General features: G+C 41.1%; 2 protein-coding genes across 2 annotated transcripts in view; one reads left to right on the top strand and one right to left on the bottom strand.

The window, feature by feature from the left end:
• LOC129753622 (sushi, von Willebrand factor type A, EGF and pentraxin domain-containing protein 1) overlaps positions 1–1,738 on the bottom strand; it is a 160,547-nt gene extending 158,809 nt beyond the window's left edge. The window contains exon 1 of the mRNA XM_055749457.1: positions 509–1,738. Within this exon, the coding sequence (XP_055605432.1) occupies positions 509–758 (250 nt within the window). The 5' untranslated portion in view covers positions 759–1,738. The remainder of the gene's footprint in view (positions 1–508) is intronic.
• A 1,557-nt stretch (positions 1,739–3,295) lies between these two features.
• Positions 3,296–11,628, top strand: LOC129737552 (uncharacterized). The gene is made up of 3 exons (XM_055728714.1): positions 3,296–4,352; positions 6,798–11,199; positions 11,241–11,628. The coding sequence occupies exons 1-3, from the start codon at positions 3,296–3,298 to the stop codon at positions 11,626–11,628; spliced, it is 5,847 nt and encodes a 1,948-aa protein (XP_055584689.1).
• Positions 11,629–16,990: the final 5,362 nt, after the last annotated feature.

A 16,990-nucleotide genomic window follows, 5' to 3' on the forward strand; every position in this document is an offset into this window, starting at 1 on the left:
TTCCTCCTCTTAATATCTCTGAAGCATTCGAGGTTGGACTCATTCCAAGAAACCAGAATGCACTTTGTTCGATTCAATTCCGCAACACCCACGACCTACGGCGGAGTCCCTGCGAAAGTTTCGTAGAAACTTGTTCTTCCAAAGCACACACTTGCATGCATAGGTTCCGACTTCAGAACTTTCAAAATTGTTGGTTTTAATGGCACCAGTCAAGCCAGTCAGTGTTCAGTTCAGGCGGCGCCTTGCCATCGTAGGAACGAAACTCGTTCACTCGAGACGACCGACGAACGGCTAGAAATAAAAATTTGCCGGCTCTGGCTGTTGTTGGTCGACATCAACCTTTTCAAATTCCCATGGGCAAAACAGCCACCAACTTGTGATACCTATGTATGAAAATATAGTAAACACATGCGAGTTGACTCCGGTGTCTTCAGATCGTCACTCGCTAGTGTTAGTGGTGATCTCTTCTTGCGGTGCTATACCAACTACTTAGCTATGCGATTATTACCTTGACAGTTTACCGCTGAGATGGTGACCAAAATCACACCGACTACGGCAGCTGTAATCGTTTTCTTGAACATCTTCTCGGAGCCAACAGCAGCAGCAGCTGATTTTCTTCGCAGCACTAAGCTAGCCTCACCGCCTACTACTTGTTGTTGTTGTTGACTCGTGGCCACGTCGTGCCATCTTCTTCGGCCAAAACGCTGATTGCTGTGATCAACTTCCTTCTCCACTAACTTCTGCAAGTGTCGTCCCATCGTCGCTAGAGCTCTAATGCTACTTTTTTTCTTCTCTCTTCTTTTCACAAAAGATGAACAATCACAAATAGCCTCCAGCTAGCACTTCTGGACACCTTAACGCGGCATTTCTTGGTTTCTCTTCGCCAAAAGTGAAGGGGAAAGATGCTTGGACGTTATTTCTTCCTTCGAGGTGTACCAGTGGCTAGGAATTTTGCACTTACACAGTTGAACTACAAAATACAATAGCTATTCCAACATTGAGGGCGCACTTGCTGTTTTCGAGCACTTGACCATTGACTGTATGTACGTATTAAATTTTGGTAACGATCGAACTCCAATTTTCGACTTCCTGTCGCCGTTTGGGTTACATTACCCAGGACAGGAGGTTATCACACACAAGTTGCACAACTTCCTCTTCTTACCCCCCGCTTGTTGGCTTACTGGTTTGGCGGGTTGAATTTTATTTATTGATCCGATTATCACTTTCAACCGCAGTGCCACGATGAAGTTGGCCGATGACAACTTTTCCTTTTTTCACTCTTGTTTTCCCGTTTGATTTGCCGTGGTAACCCAATCCAAGTCCAAAGGGGTTCCTCGCCTACTACGAGACCAACCAAGTCTCCACAGAGCGCACAGGAGAGAGAAAACTGGTTTCTCGATCGGATCAAGTCTTCCTGCTGCTACAAGACCCCAAGCACAAGCACCCGGTCGATAATTTTGTTCTGCTTTTCCGATCCTATTTGTAGCCCCCCTCAAAGGGTTTGTTACCGCAAGAACTGGGTCGCCACCTAACAGCTCAGATCCCGACTGATCAAGAATGTCGTGCAGAAATGTCACGCACCCATACCACCACAGATAATCACGTGCAAAAACCACTCTAACAACACAAGAACGCCTCACCAAAACCCCAAACCGAAAAGCACTCACGCGCACGATCACCAACAACGATCATCAACAACGATCCGAACCGATCGGTAGCCACAAACAAACTGAAATCAACAACTTCGGACCGGGTCGGGTTCTGGGCTGGGGGCTTTTTTTTGTTAATCGCGCGCTGCCGCCACCATTCACTTTCAGTCAAACGGCTTGATCCCCAGTTGGTTAGTAACTTTTTGCGTATGGATGTGTTGTTGTGCAGAAACATAAAAACGACCAACCAAAACCAACTGGTTTCCTTTGCGGTTTTTGTTGGGTCGTTTCATTTCTTAGGCGGATTCCCCAACACACTAACACATCGAAACAACGCGACAGGGGGTTATGTTGTGGTTGGAGTCTCGGCTAAAATAAATTTACATATACAAACACAAGTAAGTAGGCGGGGGTGGAGATTGGTACGCGCCAAGCTAAGCTCGTTGAACTCCATTGAAGTTTCGACACAAAAATAACACACCCTTCCAATCGGCAGGTGGAACTCGGTATGTTAAGAATAATTTGCGTTGTGCTAATTGTTGGTAGGGTACTTCATGTTTTGTTATGAAGTGCTTCAACAACTAAATGAAGCGATCTATCCATCCAAACACGCTTATGTCTCGTGAGGTGAATTCTCGGAATTTCTCAAATGCCCACGAGGAATATAGAGATGAAATGAAATGAAAAGTTTTTCGAATTAAAATTACCCTTCCGCTCATTTTCATCCTCATTCACCATATTCTAATCTTCTATCCGTCTATAATCTTTTACTATTCTTTCTAAAAAAAACCCGATTTAATACACTTAACAGTGGTGTCACTGAACTGACCTTCGAAACCGAATGTGCCATTGAACGCACTCGCGCTGAAGTGACAACTGTAGAAATCGAAGATGAGTTAGAATGTAGGTGAGAAGTGAGTTCAGGAGTCTAGGCGGGAAAATAAAAGCGAGATAGATTGTAAACAAAACAAAGATTGTGGAATTTCAATGCCAGTAGTATCGTTTGGTGATCCGAAGAAACTAAAGCTAATTAGTGCACAGTGGTTTTGTAGAAGTCAAATACTTACCCTAAATTTACATGCTAAGGTAGGCCTGTAATGAAATTTGAATAGCGTAACGTATATTCTAACTCCTAAACTATTTTAATCCAGGCATTAGCGAGTACTTATAGTACGGAAGGGTGCGAAGTGAAACTGCGCAGGAAAATTGAACCCAGGTATGCTTGTACTTAGACATGAAAAGTGATGGTTCCTAATGTGCAACCGTTTAATTTAGGTTACAATACCACGAAGCAAAGCGATTTTGATTCAGGATCCCCAGATTGAACCAAACACGAACAAAGGTGAGAAATTCATAGAGAAAGTTTAGTTATATCTCTAACCAAAGTCTACTTAAGGTGTAGGGACTAGCGGAAGCGAAGAGCTGGAATCGAGGCAGAAGAATACGGTAGAAGCTCACTAAACGTAAGCAAACGAATTATAAGTTAGAATTTCCCTATTATAATTGTAATTCATATCGTAGGAATTTAAAACGTGTCCCGGTAGAGTTTCGTACGAATAAAGGGAACGTTACGAGTTTGGAAATTGAGCTTTATTGTTACCACAATCCGGAAGTAACAATTTTACATTTTAAATTCGTTTACGAAAATGTCCGATTCAGCCAGCACCACAGCCACTGCTGCCCAAAAAGGTAAGAGCTTAGCGAGTAGTTCCCCTAAGGCGAAAAGTGATACCCCCCCTCAACTCAAGTCCGTTGCTCTTGGCCCTAACACTGAGAACGGCAAATCGAAACCAGGCACGACAAAAACCAAAAAGAAAACCTCTTCCGAAAAACAATACCCTATAGCCAATAACAATACTAGCCATACTTCCTCCGCGAACACGGTCGTTAATGTCGGTCATAGTTGTGGAACCTGTAAGTCGGTCGATAACAGCCGGATGGTTCAGTGCGATGATTGTGATGGATGGAACCATTTTAGTTGTGTGGGAGTGAACCAAAGTGTGGAGAATAGAAAGTGGAATTGTGCACAGTGCCAGGCGAAGCAAAAGAAGAAGAAGACGGGTGCTACGAAGGTTGCCAGGAACACCGCTGCAGCGAAGAAGGTCGAAAAATCGAGGCCGGAGAAAACCAGCGACGGGAAGAAGAACAAGACTTCATCAGCGATGAAAGAGATGGAAGATTCTTTGCCGAGGAAACCCGTGGGAACCACGAAACCACCCAAAGCAGCATCTGTTAAGTCAGCGGGATCGAGAAGGTCGGCGAAAGCGCACCTGGAGCTGCAATTGCAGAAACTCGAAGCAGAACAGAAGCTGCTAGAAGAGAAAAAGAAGCTGATGGAGAAACACTTCAGCATTCCGGAGGAGTTGGTCGACCTGGAGGATGAAGAAGACGCCGATGAAGAGGAAGTGGACGCTGATACTAAGGTGCAGAACTGGTTAGGCGCCACTGGTGGAAGGCGCCAAGAAGAAGAAGAGGAATCTCCTAGTGCGGATGAAGAAGAAGAGTGCTCCGACGACGAAGAAGAGGAAGAAGGTGGAGAAATGGATTCCAGCGATGATTCCGAGGAGGAAACGGTGTCAGACAGCAGCGATGACTCTAGTGAGGACGAAAAGGGAGGAACTAACGAATCTAGCTTCAATCCGAAGGGTCGTTCTACGCCAGCAAAGAAAGGCGAAAACAGGCGAAAAGACGCAACCAGTCAAGGCCGGATTAAAGGGGGGGCAAAAGGGGCAATTGCCCCGGGCCCCCCGGCTCATGGGGGCCCCCCGAGGGAAAAAAAAATTAACATTACTTTAATCATACTACTACAAATTCATGAAAGGAAATCAAAACAAGAACATCGGAATGAAAACTTGAAATATTAAAACTAAAACTGAAATAATATCTAGATTAGTTTTTGTTTTAAAAAAGCTAAGGGGGCCCCCTAGAGTAAACAGTGAAGGAGCTCTCCCACATTTTTCGAGCTGAGAATATCAACATCTTCTGGGCAAAACTGAATTCGAAAAAAAAAATTAAAAATGAGGCAAAACACCTCAAATTTTCATTTTTTTATCGAAACATATCAGTTACGATATTCTGTACAGAACATGTAAAATAACTGTTTGCAATCGATTTCAGGTAATTCAGTGTAAAGAGCCGGCAAAAAGGGTCATCCATGTTACCTTTTCAATATTTTTGTGATATTGCCGTTATTATACATCAGATTGAGATGAAAGTTGCACATAGAAATTATTTAAGACGAACATTTGGTTTCAATTATCCAATTTCTAGGTCAGGTGTCGGCCAAAGCGGTCGTCCATATTAACTATTTACTGTTTTTTTTCGCTATATTGACATTTATTATGCAATGCTCGAGTTGAAATTTATACACGGGGGTTGGGACGGTATATTGATTTCTGATTTTGATATTTGTATCGAACGACAAAAAAGGAGTCTTCATATCTACTGTTAAATTTGATTTTGCAATAATAAGGTAAATTTGCAACGCCTTGAGACGAATATTCATAAACTGGGGTTTTTTGGTACGGTCAACTTATTCCTGATTTCAAATTTAGTAGCAAACGATAGAAAAGGTTATTGTCCATAATACGCGTTCAACACTTTTGCAATTATTGTCTAACAATGCATTCGGATATACATCTGGAAAATGCTTGGCAATTGAAATTCAGGGTTTCTTTACTTATTTCCATCCCAATTTCTGTCTTAGACTTGAAATGTTTACTAGAACATTTTTAACTAATTTAACCAAAATTTTATCAACCACTGAAGTGAACATCCTGAATTCAGCATATCATTATCTAAATGATCATTCTCAATTTATCATAAAAACGATCTGATAGTTGAGTTGCTAGTATCCTTGAGTGATTTTCTTAATATGAATATTTTTATGATCTTAATCTTATCTTTTTCCAAATTCAATTCATTGAGATTTTCAAATCTTGTGTTGTTTCTTCAGTTACTGAAGTTCAGTTTCATAATTTTTCGGAGATTTGAAAATTCAGGAACTTTGTTTAAGGTACTAAACTCATTTGAATTTTTATTTGATTTTTTTCAATGATGACTGATTCTGTGTTTTAAACATTTAATCTTTATTCTCAATTTTTTTTTTCAATCGTTCATTTTTTCACTAATACCCCTCTGGCTTTGAGGGCATTGAATGAAACTTTCGTTACATTTAGAATAGCAATTTTTTAATTCAAAATTTTTTAATCTGATGAGAATCATATTCAAAAACATCTCATGAAAAGATTTTTTTGTGTTTAAAAGACATAGAACTGAAATTCACATTTGAGGCAATTTCTGCTTTTGCTCTCATTGTAACTTTGTATCTCTTTTTTTTTCAATAATTCATATTTTGTTTCGCAAAGTTGATTTGAAAATATGATTTAGATTTAAGACACTGAATTTTAGTTCTGAATATAACGTGATTTAAAGTTTCTAATTCTAATCTGTATCGTATGTATTGTAATCTGTATCTCTATGGAATGTGGATTTAATTAATTTGTTTATTTTTTTAAATTTTGTTTTCAATGTTTCAAATGTTCATGATACTTCCTAATTGCCACTTGGTAAATGTTTCTCGAATAAACACAAACCAAACAATCAATGATGATATGAAAATTATTTAAAATATCTATTTGGTAATTTTTTTTTAATTAGAGAATTTTAGTTGGTGATAAGGGTTTGAAAAAAAATGAGAATTAAATTTTGCATTTTGCAGCTTAAATCAGAGTTTTCATTTCTAAGAAATTTCTAAACTTTTCCGCAATGTTTGCACGTGTTTGATTAACAAATTTTATTTGAAGATACCAGAAACTATTTTGCTACGCAGACAACATGACTATTTGAAGATAGTATACTGAACTCATCTCCAGGTTTTTACACGGTTGAAAAAGCTTTGTATTTTCTGGGTAGCATTTGAAAAAAAATCGAATTATAGGGGCCCCCCGAGAAAAATTGCCCCGGGCCCCCCGATGGCTTAATCCGGCCCTGCAACCAGTAGCCGGTTAACTTGTAACCTGACGCGCAATCAGCTCGCCGCTCGCCACGTTGTCGCTAAGGACTTGCCTGCGTTCTCAGGGAATCCCGAGGAATGGCCGATGTTTTTCTCCACTTTTGAGAGCACGACCCGGATGTGCGGCTACACAGACGACGAAAACATGATTCGGCTGAGGAACTGCCTGAAGGGAGATGCGTTTGCTGCCGTTCGAAGTTTTCTTCTCCATCCGAAGACAGTGAACAGGGCGATGGATGCGCTCAAATTGAAGTTTGGACAGCCAAGGTTTATCATCGAATCTCTGAAAGAAAAGGTTCTTGCCATTCCACCGGTCGACCCTGAGTCGATGAACGCGATGGTCGATTTCGCGCTGGACGTCCAGAACCTGACGGTGACGATCGACGCCTGTGGTCGGAAGGAGCTCAAGCAGGATGCTTCGTTGCTGAACTCACTGGTTTCCAAGCTTCCGGGACCAATGCAACTACAGTGGGCGAAACACTCCAGAAGTATTCAGAAGGTTAACCTGAAGACATTCGGCAAATGGATTTACGAAATAGGCGAAGACGCCTGTCTGGTTTCGAAGCCGCGTCAGACAAAAGCATCGTCTCACAACCAGGAGCCACGCAGGAGAACTAAGGCATACGTGAATGCTCACGTTGAGCACCAGGGGGAGTACCACGCTCATTTGCCAGGAGGTAGTACATCATCAGCCGGTGCCAGAAGAGCCTACCCCACAGCGTGCATTGTCTGCAGGGGATCTTGTGCATCTCTCGCGAACTGCCAAGGCTTTCGGGAGTTGTCATACGATGGACGGTGGGCAATCACACGCGAAACCAAGCTGTGCCGGAAATGCTTGAAGCGCCACAGAGGAGGATGTGTGTCCAGGAACTGCGGAGTCAACGGATGCACATGCAAACATCACCCATTGCTGCACAAGCAGCTAAACCCAGAGTCCGCGCCCATGCAGCCAAACTCAGAGTCTACGCCCATCCAGACTGGAGACAACGCGCAACGGGAAGAGCGGTCCTGTAACACTCACCTGTCCGGGTCCAGCGCTGTCCTGTTTCGCTATGTTCCAGTCGTGGTGCATGGAAACGGGATTGTGATTCAATGCTACGCCTTCTTGGATGACGGATCCTCGCTAACGCTTATGGACCAAGACCTAGCAGATGAGCTGAACCTAAAAGGAGAACTTCGTCCCTTGGGCCTCAAGTGGACTGGAGGCACATATCGAACAGAGGACAACAGTCAAATCGTCAGTTTAGATGTGTCCGGACTTAAAGGAAAGCGGTATCACCTGGAGGATGTAAGGACAGTGGAGGAGCTGCAACTTCCGTCTCAAACGCTCGACGTGACGCAGCTTCAGAGAGATAACCCCTATCTACGAGGAATTCCCGTAGATTCGTACACCGATGTCCGACCTCGTCTGCTAATCGGAGTGCAACACGCTAACGCGACGTTGGTCAGGAAGAGTCGAGAGGGCGAATCCGGACAACCGATTGCAGTTAAGACCAACCTGGGATGGACGATCTACGGAGGAGTGCCGACGGGAGAGTCGCATAGTATGGTGCACTATACGTACCACGTTTACGCCTGTGACTACCAGATGCAAGATGATGCTGACGGGAAGCTGGATCGCGCGGTGAAGGACTTCTTCTCTCTTGAAAGTCTAGGAATAACAGCACCCACTAAGACGATGCGCTCCGCCGACGATGAGAGGGCCCTCAAGCTGTTACGTGAGCTAACCAAATTCGAAGGCGAGAGATATACAACCGGCCTGCTCTGGCGATACAACATCACGCATCTGCCAGACAGCAAACCGATGGCGCTGAAGCGGTTCTTGAATCTCGAGCGACGCATGGCGAAAGACCCGGAGCTGAGGGGAGTACTGCAACAGAAACTGGCTGATTACGTCACCAAGGGCTATGTTCGGAAGCTTACGAAGGAGGAACTGGAGGAAAACCACGAGCGTGTCTGGTACTTACCAGTCTTTCCGGTCATCAACCCCAATAAGCCAGGAAAAGTTCGACTCGTCTGGGACGCCGCAGCAACAACGCATGAAGTTTCGCTGAACTCTTTACTACTCACGGGACCGGATCTGACCACTCCGCTTGTTTCCGTGCTTTTCAAATTTCGCGAACATCGATTCGGTATTTGTGGCGACATCAGGGAGATGTTCCACCAGGTTGGAATTAGAGACGAAGACCAGCATAGCCAGCGATTTCTGTGGCGAGATGAGAGAGAGCTAGGTGAACCCAGTGTTTACGTTATGCAGGTGATGACGTTCGGGGCGTGCTGTTCTCCATCAAGTGCACAGTACGTGAAGAACATGAACGCGGAACGTTTCAACGAGCAATTCCCAGCAGCCTCTGCGGCCATAGTGCAGTGTACGTATGTCGACGACATGTTGTGTAGCACAGAGACCGAAGAGGAGGCGATTGAGTTGGCGAAGACTGTTTGGGACATCAACAATCGAGGCGGGTTTGAAATCCGCAATTGGATGTCCAACTCCGTTGGCATACTATCAGCGCTTCGTGGAGATTCCTGTGCAGAGAAAAGCCTCGACCTGTCATCCAGCCTAGCGACCGAGAAGGTATTGGGGATGTGGTGGTGTACTAAGACCGACTGTTTCACTTACAAAATCAACTGGGATCGGCTAGGACGTGAGCTGCTGGAAGGCAATCGTTGCCCTACGAAACGTGAGGTACTCCGCACCCTGATGACCATCTACGATCCTCTAGGTCTCATCGCGCACTTCCTAATGTTTCTCAAGGTACTGCTAAAGGAGATCTGGCGGACCCGAGTAGGCTGGGACGAAAACATCGACGATAAGTGCTTCGAAAAGTGGCGAAAATGGCTGCATCTTCTTCCGGACGTTGAGAACGTCAGTATCCCACGGTGCTACAGGATGTCTTCATCGCTTGGTCATCACACTGAGATCCAGATGCACACCTTTGTCGACGCGAGCGAAAATGGCACGGCAGCAGCTGTCTATCTCCGATTCGTGGAAGGCGAAAACATCGAATGCAGTCTCGTCACCGCTAAGAGTCGTGTAGCACCACTCAAGTATCTCTCGATTCCGAGGCTCGAACTTCAGGCGGCAGTAATTGGAGCCAGATTAGCTGCGTTTGTGATGCAGGGACTATCGATCAAGGTTGCCCGTCGAGTTTTTTGGTCAGACTCCCGCAACGTTATCGCCTGGATACGTGCCGACCACCGCAAATACAACGCATTCGTCGCCGCGAGAGTCAGCGAAATCCTAGATCTCACGAGCGTATCGAGCTGGAAGTGGGTCCCAACGAAGTGGAACGTAGCGGACGAAGGCACGAAGTGGCAATGTCAACCCTCTCTGACGAACGACAGCAGATGGTTCAAAGCACCAGAATTCCTGTGGCAAGCAGAAAAAGAATGGCCAGATACCCCGGAAAAACTGACGGAACCGGTGGAAGAGATGCGAGCGTGCGTCAACGCGCACTTCCCAACGGAAAGCGAGATCATCCCAGTTAAAGACTTCTCAACCTGGAGACGATTGGTCAACACAACCGCCTACGTTTTCCGATATCTACGCCAGCTTCGACCAAAGAAATTCACCCGCACCATCGAAATCCTTTCGAGCGAGGAGATACACCAAGCTGAAGAATACCTTCTCCGCACAGCACAGCAAGACGTCTTCCGAACCGAGCTCAACATTCTCCGACGCGACGACCGCAACGCAACGATTCCCAAGCAAAGTCAGCTGTACAAGCTCAACCCGTTTATCGATGAAAGAGGATTGCTGCGCATGCACGGGAGAACTGGAGCGTGCAAGTTCTTTGCAGTGGAAATCGCCAACCCTATCATCCTTCCGCGCGACCATCCGATAACGAAGCTCATCGTTGAAAGCTACCACCAGAAGTTCCATCATCAAAACCACGAGTCAGTCATCAACGAAGTTCGCCAGAAATACTGCATCAGTTGTCTACGCAGAGTATACGCCAAGGTCAGGTCCAACTGTCAACGCTGCAAGCTGCGGGAAGCTCGTCCGCGTCCTCCAGCAATGGCTGACCTACCAAAGTGTCGACTAGCAGCTTTCGTTCGACCGTTTACACACACCGGCATCGATTATTTTGGACCGATGGAAGTGGCTATAGGGAGAAGGGTTGAAAAAAGGTGGGGGGTTCTATTGACTTGTCTCACTATTCGCGGGGTCTACCTTGATTTAGCTAGCTCTTTAACAACAAGCTCGTGCATAATGGTGATCCGCAACTTCATTGTGCGACGGGGAACACCTTCCGTTTTCTACAGCGACAGGGGGACTAACTTTATCGGAGCCGATCGAGAGTTGAAGCAAGCCCTGCAGGACGTCGACCAGCAGAAGATAGCTCAGGAGTTTGTTTCGGCGACAACCACTTGGTGTTTTAATCCACCGGCAGCTCCCCATATGGGGGGGAGCTGGGAACGACTCGTGCAGTCCGTCAAGCGCACCTTAGTGGAACTGCAGCTACCCCATCGCCCGAAGGAGGAAGAACTGAGGAGTGCTCTTGTCGAGATTGAAGGTTACCCATCGAAGACGAGGCCGCACCAGCGCTCACATCGAACCATTGGTTGCTGGGCAGTTCCGACGGATTCAAACCATGGACCGAACTGGAAGTCAACTCCATCGCTTTGAGTCGAGGTTGGCATCTATCGCAGCAGATCGCGAACCACTTCTGGAAAAGATGGCTGCGGGAGTACCTGCCGGAGATCACCAGGCGTTCCAAGTGGCATCAGAACGTACCACCGATCAAAGAGGGTGACATCGTGGTCATCGTCGACTCCGAGCTACCAAGGAATTGCTGGCCCAAGGGACGAGTTATCGGAACGGTAAACCGAGACGGGCAGGTGCGTACCGTAACAATAAAGACGCCGAAAGGTGTCTACGAGAGACCGGCTGTAAAGGTTGCAGTGATAGACGTGAGAGCTAAGGAGGAGTTTGCTGACTCAGAGGCGGAGTCAGCAAACTAGGGGGGAGTGTCACTGAACTGACCTTCGAAACCGAATGTGCCATTGAACGCACTCGCGCTGAAGTGACAACTGTAGAAATCGAAGATGAGTTAGAATGTAGGTGAGAAGTGAGTTCAGGAGTCTAGGCGGGAAAATAAAAGCGAGATAGATTGTAAACAAAACAAAGATTGTGGAATTTCAATGCCAGTAGTATCGTTTGGTGATCCGAAGAAACTAAAGCTAATTAGTGCACAGTGGTTTTGTAGAAGTCAAATACTTACCCTAAATTTACATGCTAAGGTAGGCCTGTAATGAAATTTGAATAGCGTAACGTATATTCTAACTCCTAAACTATTTTAATCCAGGCATTAGCGAGTATTTACTTATAGTACGGAAGGGTGCGAAGTGAAACTGCGCAGGAAAATTGAACCCAGGTATGCTTGTACTTAGACATGAAAAGTGATGGTTCCTAATGTGCAACCGTTTAATTTAGGTTACAATACCACGAAGCAAAGCGATTTTGATTCAGGATCCCCAGATTGAACCAAACACGAACAAAGGTGAGAAATTCATAGAGAAAGTTTAGTTATATCTCTAACCAAAGTCTACTTAAGGTGTAGGGACTAGCGGAAGCGAAGAGCTGGAATCGAGGCAGAAGAATACGGTAGAAGCTCACTAAACGTAAGCAAACGAATTATAAGTTAGAATTTCCCTATTATAATTGTAATTCATATCGTAGGAATTTAAAACGTGTCCCGGTAGAGTTTCGTACGAATAAAGGGAACGTTACGAGTTTGGAAATTGAGCTTTATTGTTACCACAATCCGGAAGTAACAATTTTACAAGTGGATTGTAGCCTTTCTTACAGTCTAAAAATTATATTTGGATACACATGACACAAAATAATAAATAAATGATAGATTTATAAATTCTGAGTAATGATTAAAGTATTTCGAACGTAGTAAATCCTAAATGAATTTGAGAAGTTAGGATTCAAATTTTTTTATAGGATGAAGGTATTTTGAAATAATTATAATTTTCACATAAATAATAACATAATTGTAAACTCATTGAAAAATTATTAATGATTGAATTCTGGGATATCTTGCATGTTACCGTTTCTATGACATTATGATCTTATATCTATAAAATAGAAGAGGTCTAAAAATGAAGAGTATAATTTTTAAAAAAGATGCCTAACCATGTGTTTCAAATAATTGGTTTTTTCGGCTCTGCCAATTTTAAAATACTTTGATAGAAAAATAAAAATTTTAAATAATCAAATTCATTTCAAATGGCAGAAGATCGCTAGAGAAATCGTTCATGTGAAAGTGACGAGTTGGATTGCATAAGCACCTTCTGTAGAAATGTGTGGTTCAATACAAGTTAAGAAAAACCTCAATTCGGAAACCCGAAAAAGACATATTGTGAAAGCAATTGCGTTTCAAAATTAATTGGATTTCATGGAAAAACCAAATTAATTTCACAACGGAAATGCTATAATCAACGAAATTTTGAAGTTTGCTGAAGTCTACAGGAAATGCCATCATAGCTGGAAAAGGGTTCCAGATGGCATCACATAAATAACATGTTTGCATCTGCGTGAAGTTTTGTCAGTTTTTGGTGAGATCGATCCATTATTTAAGTTTTGGATTCGCTGAGTGGCGTTGTTTGAATAAAAAGTAGCAGATTTTTTGCTCCTGCCAAATTTGATACCGAAAAAGTTTAAAATTGGTGAAATAGTGGATAGTGAAAAGTTCAAATCAAGCATCAATTGGTTCAACCAAATGTAGAACGTCCAAATCGTGCAAAATTTCAACCTTCCCGGAATTATGTCAGCTGTTCCATGAGGTAGAGTGTTTCTCCTGTGTAATTGAAGAAATTCTAGAATCCTTTTCAAATGGTAAGATGTTTAAAATGTGTAACTTTTTTTTCAAGTTATATTCACATTTTCATAACTGCTTAACTCTGTTATTGGGGATTCGCGGGGGGACTGGACAGGTCATCAAACGACCAGAAAACTGATATACAATGGATTGTGGGTTCAAGCCAGCCGGAGTATCTCGGCAAATTTGGAATCTTGGGAGGTTACTTAGACACCTTTGCAGGATTCTTTATTTGATTCGAACAGTTGGAAGGGAGTGAGATGAGTCAAACCTGTCCCAAGCCAGTGGTAACGGACCCCTTGGTTGTGCTGCAAATATTGTTGATAAGTTAAGTATGAACAATATTTGAATGTGCGATCGAGACTTCCCGTACCGACTCGGGTCGAAAGACCTAACAGCCACTGGTGGGTTAAACATACATACATACATACATACATACTAACCATGTGTTTCAAATAATTCAACCTCTCAAGTTGGTAAAGGAAGCGAATAAATGAAAAAAAAAGTAAATTTACAACTGCTAGACTAAAATACGATGCTTCAACGTAGATTACAATAATCTATCCAATTAACTATAGATATTAAACTAAGCTTGCCAGATTGCCCGGTTTTATCCGGGTTTGCCCGGATATTTGATGCAAAATTTCGGGAAAGTCCGGTCCGGCCCGGTTGCCCGGATATCGTGAAAAAAGTCCGGATATTGCCCGGATTTTTTCACAATTTTCACAAAGAAACCAAAAAAAATCAAAGTTTTTGAGTAAGTTTCAGCAAAATCGATTAACGGTATGGAAATTTTCAACGGTTGTTTCAAATAATTTCGCTGATTAACTTTTATTAACCTTTAAATATTTAAGTGTTCCAAAAAGTTTTTGGAAGTCTGCAATTACACTAATAAAATATTAATTTCGTTTTTTTTTGCATTTTTTCTGTGCTTTTATATATAAAAACACCTAAATTTTGCCCGGTTTTTGCCCGGTTATTGGATTTGAAAAATTAAAATCCATGCCCGGATTTTGCCAGGTTTTTTTGAAAAAATGCCCGGAATTGCTAGGCCCGGATGGGAGTGGAAAAAATTCTGGCAACCTTATATTAAACATTTTGACAACTTTGAAATGTCAATATTTTCAATTTTGTTATTTTGTCAGTTTTGTCTATTTTATCATTTTTGTCAATTTTGTCAATTCTATTAATTTTGTCAATTTTATAAATTTAATAAATTTTGTAAAATTTGTAAATTTTGTAAATTTTTGTAAATTCTGTAAATTTTGTAAATTTTGCATATTTTGTAAATTGTGTAAATTTTGTAAATTTTGTAAATTTTGTAAATTTTGTAAATTTTGTAAATTTTGCAAATTTTGTAAATTTTGTAAATTTTGGACATTTTGACCATTTGTATAGTTTTGTCAATTTTGTGAATTAAGTCAATCTAGGCTATTTTGTCAATTTAGCCTAGGTAGTCAATTTAGTAAATTTAGTTTATTCAGTCAATTTAGTCAGTCAAATCAATTTTGTCAATTTTCTTAATTTGGACAATTTTGTAATTTTGTCAATTTTGTCAATTTCGCAACTTTGTCAACATAGATTTTTTTTTTTTTTCATTTTGGTCGTATAGTTAATTTAGCCCAGTTTGTCAATTGTTTCCAATTTTGTAAATTTGGTCTCAATTTAGTTATTTTTGTCAATTTTGTCTATCTACTTTTTCATTTTTCTCATTTTTTTATCGTAATTTGTCAGTATTAAACTTAATAAGAAATACTATCAAATGAAAGATATAAAATTATAGACAAATAGACTAATAATTGTAATGATGATGATATTATCCAATTGAATTGAAAAACAATTATATGTCAGTTAATTCATAGGAAAAGAACATTTGGAAAGGCAAGTGAAATTTAATGATGCAAAAACTTATACTCGACAATATTTAAAATATTTATTTTTGATTTTTGTCTTTAACTTGTCAGGATACATACTACTGCTAGATGAGTTGATCCTAGTATCCTATTATTTTTTTCCAATAAGATTCTTTTTTCCCTACCCAGCATGAGAGCAGAAGTGGTATCAATTTTTTTCAAAAGAGCGTGCGGCCAAATGTTAACAAATCGAATTATCAGCTGGGTGAAAAAGTACCGTTTGAAGACCTACATTTTAAACCTAATTACTTTCAACGCGCTTTCGCCCTTTACTAAAATGAATCAACATAGAAATCAAAGTTATTAGCATACCTTTCAGGGGCTTCTTACTTGTATACTAGTAAGAATGCCCCTGAAAGGTATGCTAAAATTTTGTCATTTCTGCCATTTTTATCATTTTTGTCAATTTTGTAATTTTTTTCAATTTTATTTTTTTGGCAATTCTGTTTAATCAAGTTTTTCAATTTTCTGTTTCATCAATATTGGCAATATGTTTTATCAATTTTGTTTATTCAATTTTGTCAATCTTGTCAATTTGGCCAAAATGGTCAATTCGGACAGTTTTTTCTGTTTCATCAATTTAACCTATATGTTCTGTCAATTTGGTCATTTTTTTCAATTATCTCAATTTTTTCAATCATGCCAATTTTTCAATTATGTCAACTTTGTCAATTTATTTCAATTTTATCAATTAGGTCAAATTGATGAAACAGAAAAAAAACTGTTCAAATTGACCATTTTGGCCAAATTGACAAAATTGATAAAACATATTGTCAATATTGATGAAACAGAAAACTTAATAAAATGATTATACAAAATTGGCAAAAAAATAAAGAAGTTAACAAAATTGAAAAAAATTGACAAAAGTGATAAAAATGACAGAAACGACAAATATGGCAGAAATGACAAAAATGACGAAAATGTAAAATGTAAATCAATAATCATCAAAATGCATTAAAATATTATGTGTGCGCTCGATAGCAGTGAAGTTGCTGTTTGAATCACGGATCACTTTTTTTGCAAGCCAAACATAAAAATTTTTGGTAACTAGCTCAACCCAATTGCTCCTTAAATGTATACTAGTAAGAATGCCCCTGATAGGTTAGCTAAGAACTTTGATTTCTATGTTGATTCATTTTTTGTAAAGGGCGAAAGCTGTTTCGAGAAAATCGCGTTGAAAGTAATTAGGTTTAAAATGTAGGTCTTCAAACGGTACTTTTTCACCCAGCTGATAATTCGATTGTTAACATTTGGCCGCACGCCCTTTTGAAAAAATTGATACCACTGCTGCTCTCATGCTGGGTAGGGAACATAGAATCTTATTGGAAGAAAATAATGGGATACTGGGTATGCCAACGAATGACGCACAACGTAAGGTCGATTTTTGAAAAGGGCACATTTTTTGCCATATTTGCATTTGTCAGGTTTGTAAAATTTATCAAGTTTGTGAATGTTGTCATTTTTTTTGTATTTTTTTATCAATTTTGTCAACTATGCAAGCTTGGTCCAATTTGTAATTTTTGACGATTTTAACAATCATGTCATTTTTGTAGTTATAGACTATTTTGAAATTTTTGTAAATTA

This window comes from Uranotaenia lowii, chromosome 1 (genome assembly GCF_029784155.1).
Source record: "Uranotaenia lowii strain MFRU-FL chromosome 1, ASM2978415v1, whole genome shotgun sequence".
NCBI classification, from domain to species: Eukaryota; Metazoa; Arthropoda; class Insecta; order Diptera; family Culicidae; genus Uranotaenia; species Uranotaenia lowii.